The 10,980-nt window shown below is 28.6% G+C and overlaps 1 protein-coding gene across 4 annotated transcripts in view; it reads left to right on the top strand.

The window, feature by feature from the left end:
- The window catches only part of LOC111618623 (receptor-type tyrosine-protein phosphatase mu-like), a 36,430-nt gene that overhangs the window by 11,824 nt on the left and 13,626 nt on the right, over positions 1-10,980 (top strand). For 3 of the 4 annotated variants that reach the window (XR_002755600.1, XR_002755599.1, XM_023360177.1), the window contains exons 3-11: positions 4,035-4,111; positions 5,546-5,582; positions 5,649-5,746; positions 5,866-5,991; positions 6,069-6,220; positions 6,949-7,084; positions 7,159-7,308; positions 10,105-10,110; positions 10,807-10,906. Coding sequence is in view for 2 of the 4 variants with exons in the window: in XM_023360177.1 (XP_023215945.1) it covers positions 4,035-4,111; positions 5,546-5,582; positions 5,649-5,746; positions 5,866-5,991; positions 6,069-6,220; positions 6,949-7,084; positions 7,159-7,308; positions 10,105-10,110; positions 10,807-10,906 (882 nt within the window). In the remaining 2 variants the exon portion in view is untranslated. The remainder of the gene's footprint in view (positions 1-4,034; positions 4,112-5,545; positions 5,583-5,648; positions 5,747-5,865; positions 5,992-6,068; positions 6,221-6,948; positions 7,085-7,158; positions 7,309-10,104; positions 10,111-10,806; positions 10,907-10,980) is intronic. The other variant, XM_023360178.1, reaches the window with a different exon arrangement.

Below are 10,980 nucleotides of genomic sequence, written 5' to 3'. Positions count from 1 at the left end.
AACGTGAACGTCGAACGTCGAGCGCCGCTTACAAGATAACGGCGCTCGACGTTCGACGTTCACGTTCGAGAGATGAAAACTTTCGGCCGCAACTTCTCTATTATTTGTGAGAAGATTCATTCATACGAAACTGTGTGTTAGATTCAAATATATTACAGTAACGTCCCGATTAATCGAGGTTAACCCGGTATTATCTAAGGTGTATTCTTTTACAATTTACTAATTAGTGAACTCTACAATTATTAAGACGAAGACAAGAGAACGTAGTGTAATTTGTTCAGTAATGAAGTTTTAAAAATAATTTATTCTGGTGAGTTCTCGCATCCATTAATGGGGGTACGATGTATTCTATTGGGAGTTATTATTTTTATCCAATAAACTCCATTTCCTCTTTATGTATATTGTAAAATCACGTCCAAAACAACTAAATTTAATTATCCATTTAATTTCCTTTTCTTGGATTTTTGTAATCTGATGGATTTTCAACTTTTTTTACGATATTGTTTCATTAAAAATGAATAAGATTTATCTCTACAAATGATTATAATTAGTTTTATAATTAATTTATATCCTTGTTTATTATTAGAATTCGGAAATTATAGAAGAAATAATCGAAGTGTGTTGGCTAGCCGGACATTACTTACAACACCCCGTGTAATAAAATGGCAACGAGGTTTTAAGATTGGTTGTTTCTAGTTTTATGATGCTATCACTAGAATACCAACTACTGCTAGAGAAACCTTGTAATGGAGTCTGCTAGAAAACTAAAAGAGAAAAGCCAGGAAGGGAATCGATTACAGATTCATACTGGATCGATTAAAAAATAAAGATCGATTGTTCTTTCAAATCTTCAAAGATCGATTGTTCTTTCAAATCTTCAAAGATCGATTGTTCTTTCAAATCTTCAAAGATCGATTGTTCTTTCAAATCTTCATCGTTTAATGCAAAAAATACAAGGATTTTCTTTACCTTTTTTTTCTTATATATTTTTTCAAAGGTTACAATTTGATTTTATTTTAGTCTATATTTTATATTCTTAAAAATTTATTGAAAGTTTCGGTAATAAATTTTGGATCAAACTTAAGCGTGTAAATAAATTGTAAGGGATGTTGCAGGATTCTTTCCATTTTTAAAAGGTATTAGATGTGAAAATATTTATAAAATTTCAAAGAAATATATTTTAAAATATCGATAGGGTTGTTTATAAATGTTATAACATAGTAAATTATAACTGAACGATGATTATGTAAAATTTTTAATCAATTTGGTAGTGAGAATGGAAATATTTATACTTTTATGTGTCAATGTAAACGTTGTTTTTATTAATTGACGCATATTAATAATAAAGACTTGGAAGTTTTTCAAGGATTTTTTTGGGGCTTTACTATTTCTTTTTCCTAATATTTTCATCACTAATGGGTATTACTTGTAATAAATTTGGCTGGCTACATTGAATGAGTAATGAGATTATCGTGTAAAACTATCTATCTATCGGGAAAAAACCACGTGGATTAGTTAAAATTCGAAGTTAGATCTGAAGGACGAGAACATTTTTTGTCAGATTTTTACCCCCTTTCTCTCCTTCCTCTCTCTCTCTTCTCTCTTCCTTCTTCTTTCCTCCTCTTCCCTGTTTCTATTACAATAATATTACAATTAAAAATGATCAAAATTTATGTCTTGAAACGTTTTCTGGTTTTAATTATTACTATTTTTACTTTCCGGCTTTATTATATATGACAGAGGGAAAGTATAGCGATGAGTATGTATGGATATTAATGCGTGTGTGTCCACTCTCTTTGAAGCTTAATAACTCCTGTACTATTCGTCGAAAATTTCTGAAATTTTGCAGAGAGGTTTATTCATTAGGGGGCTTGATGCTGTTAAATTTTGGTGGTTAAAGGTCTAGGGGTTGGAGAGATAAAGGGGATCGTGTGTCGTATCTCGACTTAATGACGATTTTACTCGTTGTTATTAGAAAAACCCATCCTACCCTCAAATTGAAGGGTTTTTTTGGTATTTTATAATAAATAAAAATACAAAGATTTTTAAAATTAAGTAAGAAATGACCATTTTTTACTCTAATTGTCAATTTGAGTTCAATAACAGTTATAAAAGATCCTCGTCTTATTCAATTTTTAGCTTGAAAGAAGCTGCTGGTGATCCAAGAAAGCTTTCTGCTCTTCACATAAACCATAGAAATGATTTATAACTATATCCTTTCATCATTTTTCGGTGACAGATAACTTGTAAAAGAAGGGATATAAGAAAATTACATTTTAAGTACTGTTCAATAATAGATAAGAGAAGATAAACGTAACATTTGGAAGTATTTTTTTATAATTCTCGATTTTAATAATAATAAAAATGTTTCTAATTTATATTAAACCCGATCTTGTAATGTAGGACAGTACAATGTATTATTATCGAAAGATTTAACATGGCATCGATTATCGATTTTTCTTGTAAAAACGTTTTCAAACGAAGAGAAGTCCTCGTTTGAATCTCAGATATTTCTCTCCAACAATTACTTTAAGCATGCAATACGAAATTTTCTATAAAAACATATCTTTATAACGCTCCTACAATGATATTTGTTATCTGTAATGTCCAAAATATATTATTTTTCATCGATGGGACACCCTCGTATGCCTCTAAATAACTAGTTCTGTTTATTAATTCGTATCGTGTTTCTAATTAATTTACACTTAAAATTTAGTAGATTTGTATTGTCGTTAATTATTACAATAAATGTTAATAAATTGCTGTTATATTTATATCTTTATAAACGTTGGTATGAGAGATATCCTAAGTATTATTGATTAAAGGAATGTCTGGAAGGATCGTTTAACTGTTCTCAAATTTTGGTAGTTACCGTTCAGTGGAAGATTTATGAACACGAGCAACACGATGCCGATCTTCCTTCCAAATCATATATATATTCCTTAGTATTATGTTTCTGCCAGTTGCAGCAGCTATTGGAAATATTTGGGATGTAATCTAATATCCTTATTATATTCTTTAGATGAATCTGACATGGTACAAGGCTTATATATCGAGTAAGGAGTTTATTATTGTATCTACTTACTGGCTTTATTAAATCTAATAGCTTCTTATATATAAGTTAAATAACGAATATCTCAGATATAAGAATATATCTATTACATTTTTAAGGTTTTTATATATATAGAGAGAGAGGAAAAAAAGAGAGAAGATTATTTTATGTTTAATCTGTAATTCATTTTATACCTTACAAGCCAAATGTGGGGGTTTTCTAACTTATTATACCTTTCTATTCTAGTAATTCTTAATCAGATATAGAAGAGGAGTAAAGAAAGTTTAATCTACAAGACATTTATTATAGAAAAAATGCGAGAGTTGACAGATTTCTGATCGTTTTAACTCTCATATCTTGAGCCAACGATTTCTAAATTCCTCGGGCAAAAAACATCAATTTTATAGTTGGCGATGCGAAAATGTAATATAAACTTGTTGCATCAGATATTAAAGCATCTAGAAAATTAATATTTAACTTATTTAAGTCCTATATGAAATTTTTTTAAAATTTTCTTTTCTATTTACTTAAGTTTTCTAGTAATAGAATTTTTAGAAGAATTTATTACAAATAAATGAAACTTTTGAGTTGTTCATTAAGAAATTTAAATCGAAATATATGCTTTCCATCTCAAATTAGTAGTGGCTTGCCCCTGTAAATCATACTTTTCCCTTTAACAACGGTGTCTTGTAAGTATGACATCTTCCAGGGGAAAATATTTGAATTGAAATAACGTGACTTATGCTTTGTGTGGAAAATTTATATATAGTTAATTGGGGCCTCCTTCTCCTTGGTTTTTATAGCTAGTATCGTATTTTATCTATCTAAACCCATTCTCGAGATTAAGGAAAGACGGACGGACGACAGTATGAATTTATAAGTGAATAGAATATGATCATGAAACGTGAATAGAGTTTACAGTAAATTTCCTTATTCCTCATATTTACAATTCCCTAAAATGATTTATTATTATTTTTTCCAGTTGATTTTAATAGAGTAGTTTTGGAAACTATCCACGGAGTTCCAGACTCGGATTATGTAAATGCCTCGTATATTGACGTAAGTATAAATCTATAAGTTAACTTATTCCCTTTATTAAACGGTATATAGTGAAGTATTAAATAAAATAATTCGCATTTTTAATTCTAGAATTGCTCTATGATTTTCTTCATTAATTCATATAGATATGTTGCATCAATCGTGTGTCTTCATCATTATTACCTTAAAAGACACGCGTGGAGGGATATTTCCCCCATGATTTTCGTTTAAAACTAGTCTACAGATTTAAAATTTCCCTCATCTTACAGTTTAAATGATAAAATTTAATCCCCAAGAATTAGGTCAAGGTCGTGGAGGTGGTCACTGTTGGATTCCGGTACCCATCGATTCACTGCCTAGACACACACAATTTCCATTTTTCTAGAAGTTGTTATTATTAATACAACGTTTATTATTACAACGCTATATTTAAAATCGTAATATAAATATTATATTNATTATAGATTTATCCACGAAACGTTGGAAGAAGCTCACGTGTGCGGTATCACTTGGTTTCCCGTCACCCAAATTTCTCAACAACTCAAGCACAAATCAATGAAGAATCCTATAACCAAACAAAACGAATACCAGAGAGAATATGAGGTGTGTACGCCTTTTAGAAACAAATACTTTCCATGTTATAATTATATATAGGTTAAAATACATCATTTTTTATCGTTAACTTAAAAAATAATCCTATAGAATTAAATGTTTTGAGATAAATTAATCTGTAAAAAGGCTATGGTGTTAATGTAATAAAAACATTGGGGGGTTTTATTCTGTTACAACATCTTTAAAGCTTAATAACTTCTGTGTTTTGCGTCGAAAATTTCTGAAATTTGGCAGGGATGTTTGGTTATTAGGAGGATTGATGGTGTTAAATTTTGGTGATTATAGGTGGAGGGGTTGGGGAGATAAAGGGGGTCGTGTATTGTATCTCGAATGTGGTCGGACTTAATTGCGATTTTACTCGTTTACAATTTTTACTAATGAAAATAGGAAAGAGAAAAAGCAAAAAATGTTAACAAAACAAATTTAATATAATAATTATATAGTAAAATTTTTATTTTATTACTTCCTTTCGATTAATCAAACACGAAAAGTATTTAAAAAATTTTTGCTTATTTCAATGGCACGTTTGGTAAATTTTCTTTATTTCTCTTCAAACAAACTGAATATTTGAATATTTACTTATTTAAAAAAAAAGTATATTGATTCGGGAGTAATATTCAAATTTTTTTCCGTTAATTTGAATTATTATTCAATATCATAACGTTCTCATATGCAAATTATTGCTAATTTTCTCACGTTTTAAAAATTAGAAGATCGATTCTTACGTTGCTGAATAAAAGTAATAATTAAGTTTATTATTATTATTATTATTATTATTCTACACGATTGCTAACAACTATTTTTCTTTAATATAAAAAATATATAAAATAATTTCTATTCTAGAGTATTGTTAAGCCAAACGCCTACATAGCAGCTCAAGGTAAAGCATTTTATAAATAACTTTCTTCTTATTCCTTTTCATAATATTATTATTATTATTTAAAAGGACCAAATGAATATACCATTGCTGACTTTTGGAGGATGGTTTGGGAACAAAATTCTTACGTTATTGTTATGTTGACCAAAGTATTTGACTTTATTAGAGTAAGTAATATTGTCATTAATTACTTCATAGAAGCTCTGCGTGGCTCTCAGAACAAAGCTTCTATTGTATTATAGGCTTATTCGGGATGTAGTTTGAAAGTTAATATTATTTTATATAGGTTATGTGTGTTCAATATTGGCCTAGCGAAATCAATCAATCGGAATCGTACGGTGATTTAGAGACGATATTACTATCCGAAGAAATGTTAGCCAACTTTCTTATTAGAACCATCAGGTTAAGAAAAGTAAGACAATTCTTCTTTTGTTATAATATACGATTACTTATTTTCGAGTTAAGTAAGAATTACTTTCTTCTTTCAAGGGTGACGAAGTGAGAGACATTACTCAATTACACTATACCAATTGGCCCTCTCACACTTGCCCATTTTCCAGTGCTTTATTGGAGTTTAGACGTAGAGTCAGGATTTATATGAGTTACCCTCCTAACTCGGGTCCTACTATCGTCCATTGTAGGTAAGATATATATTTTACATTTAATTCTATTTTTTGGTGGGATAAATTATTGTATAGTAACTCGTCTCGAAATACAATCATTTATCCCCGATTTCTAACAGAAAATATTGTATAAATTAACTAAAATAGTAAAAATTATATATATAATTTTAGTTAGGAACATCAAATATTTTGCCCCTTTATATCGTACATTTAAGGCCTTTTTAAAATTACAGTATACAGCAAATGTATATATATAAAATGTTTAAAAAGAATTTTTAAATATCGATTTTAAGTTCTCTTTCCCCCCAAAATGATGATGATATATTGATCACTACTTCTACAGTTTCAATCTTGACTTTCAATAAAATACATGGTGATGAAGATATATCTTTTTCGAATAACAATGTAAGTTTTGGCTCTGTCCTAATCTTTAATAATAATTTATGTCCGGAAAAGATATATTATACAGCCCATTTATATAAAAAAATCAGATAAATATAACTTCAAAAAGGTTTCATCTTTATAAAAAGACATTTGTGTGACAGGTTCTAAGTGTTTATTAATTAATATAAGACTCTTCTACGTTGCCAAATATATTTGTACAATAACTAAAATACTATTTTAAGTAATATCCCAACCATTTGTATTTTTTAAAGCCAATATTTATGATGTATTTCGATTATTTTTACCACTTAACGTTGCCTTTTTTTGTATTGTACGATTAAAATATTTAATATATTTTCTAGTGACGGTTGTGGTCGTACAGGAACTTATCTTTGTATCGATGCTAATCTAGAATTAGCCGAAGAAGACAACGTATACGATGCATTCGGTTATACCAAAAAGTTAAGACAATCCAGAAGAGGAATGGTAGAAAACGTGGTAAGATTCTTCAAAGAAATACCTCGAGAAATTAGCTTTTAAACAATCGAAATTATGTCATTTTTCTTCGGTAGGATCATTATAGATTTATCCACGAAACGTTGGAAGAAGCTCACGTGTGCGGTATCACTTGGTTTCCCGTCACCCAAATTTCTCAACAACTCAAGCACAAATCAATGAAGAATCCTATAACCAAACAAAACGAATACCAGAGAGAATATGAGGTGTGTACGCCTTTTAGAAACAAATACTTTCCATGTTATAATTATATATAGGTTAAAATACATCATTTTTTATCGTTAACTTAAAAAATAATCCTATAGAATTAAATGTTTTGAGATAAATTAATCTGTAAAAAGGCTATGGTGTTAATGTAATAAAAAAGGAGCGAGTTGTCACTAGAGATATGAACTAGTTGATTTTAGTTTAGTGGTAGAGAGTAGGAGGAAAAAAAATAAAGGAAAAAGAAACTGCACTAAGTGCCAACTTGGAAGAAGAAACTGCACTGAACAATTGCCTATAAAATTAAATGGTAAGAGAAAAATTGAAATGTAAGACATTAGAGAGATTAAATAGAAAAACGCACAATACCTAACATTGGGAAATTCGTTCCTTACATTTATATTATTGTTATTTATAACAATATAACATCGTTCTATTCACTCGAATTTTATTCGATATCGACAGTAAAATATATAGAAAATTGGACGTAAATATAAGTAAATAAATGAGAAAATAAAATAAGTGCGTAAGAAAGAAATGTTACGAGATATTCCAAATGCATTACCAGATTCGAGTGGTGACAAGTAGAACGGAGAAAGATAAAGAAAGAAAAAGCCATAAATCAACAAAAGCTATCTCATAAAAAGCCAACTCGAGTAGAGAAGCTAAGTCAAAAAAAAAGTAAATTCTGCAACTTTATAATAAATTTTACTTCGTCCTTAAGACAATTTTTTTATTAACACCAGTCAGATATTTAATTAATTAAACTATTGTTTTTTTTCCACAATATTTCTGGTGGAATCATTTAATTGTTCAGATATCTGATGAACAGTAACACACTCATCAATTAATCTGTTACATCGTCAAAGGGATAAACGTCACCCATTAGATATTATTCTCTTCCAATCTCGACTCTGAATCTTATATTTCCTCTCGCTTTTTATTTCCAGACGTGACATTTTTTCCCCTCTTTTCTTGTAAAATCCCTGAGGCTTTGCTAGAAGACGGGAATAATCGTTGCTTTTAGTATTTTTTATATCTAGCAGTAGAACTAGAATTAAATGGATTTGATGCATTTATGGTGGAAGAATGAAATCAAAACTCTACTTCACGATTTAAATAATTAATTATTTAACAATTAAGTAGCATTTTAAACACGTTTTTATATGTTTCTTTCTCGTGCCAACATCCTAAAATACGTTACAAAATATTTTTTTTCTATTAGATGAGTGAATATATTTTCACTTCTGGCAAACAATGCTTCGTACCTCCCTTATTGAATAACTAGTAGGGCACGAAATCCATGCTTTTCCTTTCTTTCTATCGTGCTAAATCTCTTCTACTGATTTTCTTTTTCTTTCCTAAAGTCACGCAATTTCTATATATATATATAAAAAGGGAGAAATCCTCTACTACAAAGAAAATGTGTTAAAGTATCTAACACAAACTCGATAAGCGAGTAAACTACGAAGGAAGGACTTAAAACTTTCCAAAATTTAGCAAATTAAACGTTGTATTTAGGTAGAAAATTTCATGTTGTAATGATAAATTAAATGTTTTAGTTACTGGAACACGAAACAATTCCGTAGTTAGTTAACCTTTTGGCTAGTTCTTTAATTAAATGACTGTAAACACTCACTAAACAATTTGTAGCTTATAACAACTTCAAATTTATTGTAATTATCGCATACTTTAAAAGTTAAATAAACTTAATTTGTAATTTTCCTTTTGAATTTTCGGTATTTTCAATGTAATTATAATAATAAATTATTCTGGTAATCATTATTATTATTAAAGTTAAACACAACTCCTCATTATAATTAAGGGCATTTTTTTTAATATAAATCTGACACATAATTTCACTTTTTATAGGCCTCTATACTGCTTAAAATCGATAATTTCGCCTTTATTTGTGTATAGAACACGGACAATTAGCGTATTCTCAAAGGTGATGTTAATTACATTTGCACGTAACTTCAAAAATTTAGCAAATTAAAACATAAAATCCCTTAAACTGGCAACGAAAGAACATAGACTAAACATTTTATGGGAAGAAGAAGAAAAAAAAGTTAATTGTACCATTTAAAATAGCGGTTTAAATATGAAGTACCATCGGGAGATTAGTGGATTAATTGCACAGTGTAATTGATTAATCGATGCAATCTTCTTCACTCAAAGGCAGGTATTTTTTTTTTTTTTCAAGATTGTTGATGAAATTTTAATTGCCTGAATATATCAATTTGCATAAGCACCGTTTAATTGTTGGCTAATTATTATTCTTAATGAAAAAGATGATGGCTCTTGGACTAATGAAGTTCTAGAAAGTTAATGAAACCACAAAAAAGTCGGCAGAATTGCTTAAAAATTCAATAAAAATTATTGCTCTTTATGGTATCGTATTGTACCAATGTTACCATTGGTGGATCTTGATGTAAATCTTCAGTTTCTGCTGAAATGAATTTAATTCTTAATGGTTTCTCCATTAATCCTCTTCTGTAATAATTCAATTTTATACGATTATAACTAATGATGATAATGGTTTTAAGCTGGTTTATATCGTTAAAAACTATAAAAAATGTTAATCTAATTCTTATTATAATAATATAATATCAAGATTAAAGCTAATTTCCATGGTAGAATAAAGATTTTCATATAAATTCAGTTTTTAAATTAGATTTAAGGAAGGATAAAATAAATAAATTTTTTATATTAAGATGATTTGCATTTAAAAATTTTTCTTTTTTATTTAAAGCACATTTTTTAATTTTAATTTTCTCCGCAATGCTAACTTTGTATAGTGTTTGGTAAGTACCGAAAAGTTCTCTTGATGTGGAATCCCTCCTAACAGTTATATGTGCTTTTTTTTTTTTAATATGCTGGATATGGCCCGCTTCAGTAAAGAAATAAGTAAATAAATATGGTTGTTTTAAAATAAAATTAAATAAAATTAATAATAAATATATCCGAAAGGAAAGAATTATTAGGTTATTGGCCTGCTGCATGCCAATGGGCATTTAAACATCTCCGCTTAAATTTCAAAGAATTTCGACTAAAATTTAATTATTATTCCTTTTTTTTTTTTTTTTAAGTTTTATGCTTCTTCATTTTATTAGCCTTGCATAAATATGTTCAGAATGTGGATATTTTTTTAAAATTATGTGTTAATTTGAATAGAACCTGGATTATTTGTAAAGACCTTTTCCGTAATACGAATGCATAAACCGGATAAATTTCCATGTTAAATGATTAAATACCTTAAAAAATCTATTAAATTATCAAATATACCATCGATTTTTAAACCGTAATTCTTAGAAACGATTTGTTTTTTTAACAGAGACCTTTTGTCAATTTGTATAAAATGCATGAAGTATTTGCTTGATTCTGTTGTACCATTCGATGGTTTATTTTTATATATTAAATTTTAATTTACGAATTCGTATCCTTTCCTCTCCCCTTTCTTTTTAATAACGAAATTTTTATTATATTTTTTAAACGTGTAGAAAATATGCAAAATGGCCTCCAAGTTGTCGATTGGTGATTGCGCCGGAGGACATCGACCCGAAAACAGAGAAAAGAACAGAGATGTTGCAATTGTACCACGTGAGTGCATTATTTTATAACGTATCGACAGAGAGAATAATCGATTTTTTTAAGTCAAAACTATAAAATAAATT

Source organism: Centruroides sculpturatus, unplaced genomic scaffold (assembly GCF_000671375.1).
Source record: "Centruroides sculpturatus isolate CEXI.00-Female unplaced genomic scaffold, Cexi_2.0 scaffold94, whole genome shotgun sequence".
In the NCBI taxonomy this organism is placed as follows: Eukaryota; Metazoa; Arthropoda; class Arachnida; order Scorpiones; family Buthidae; genus Centruroides; species Centruroides sculpturatus.
This window is presented reverse-complemented; position numbering and strand designations above follow the sequence as displayed.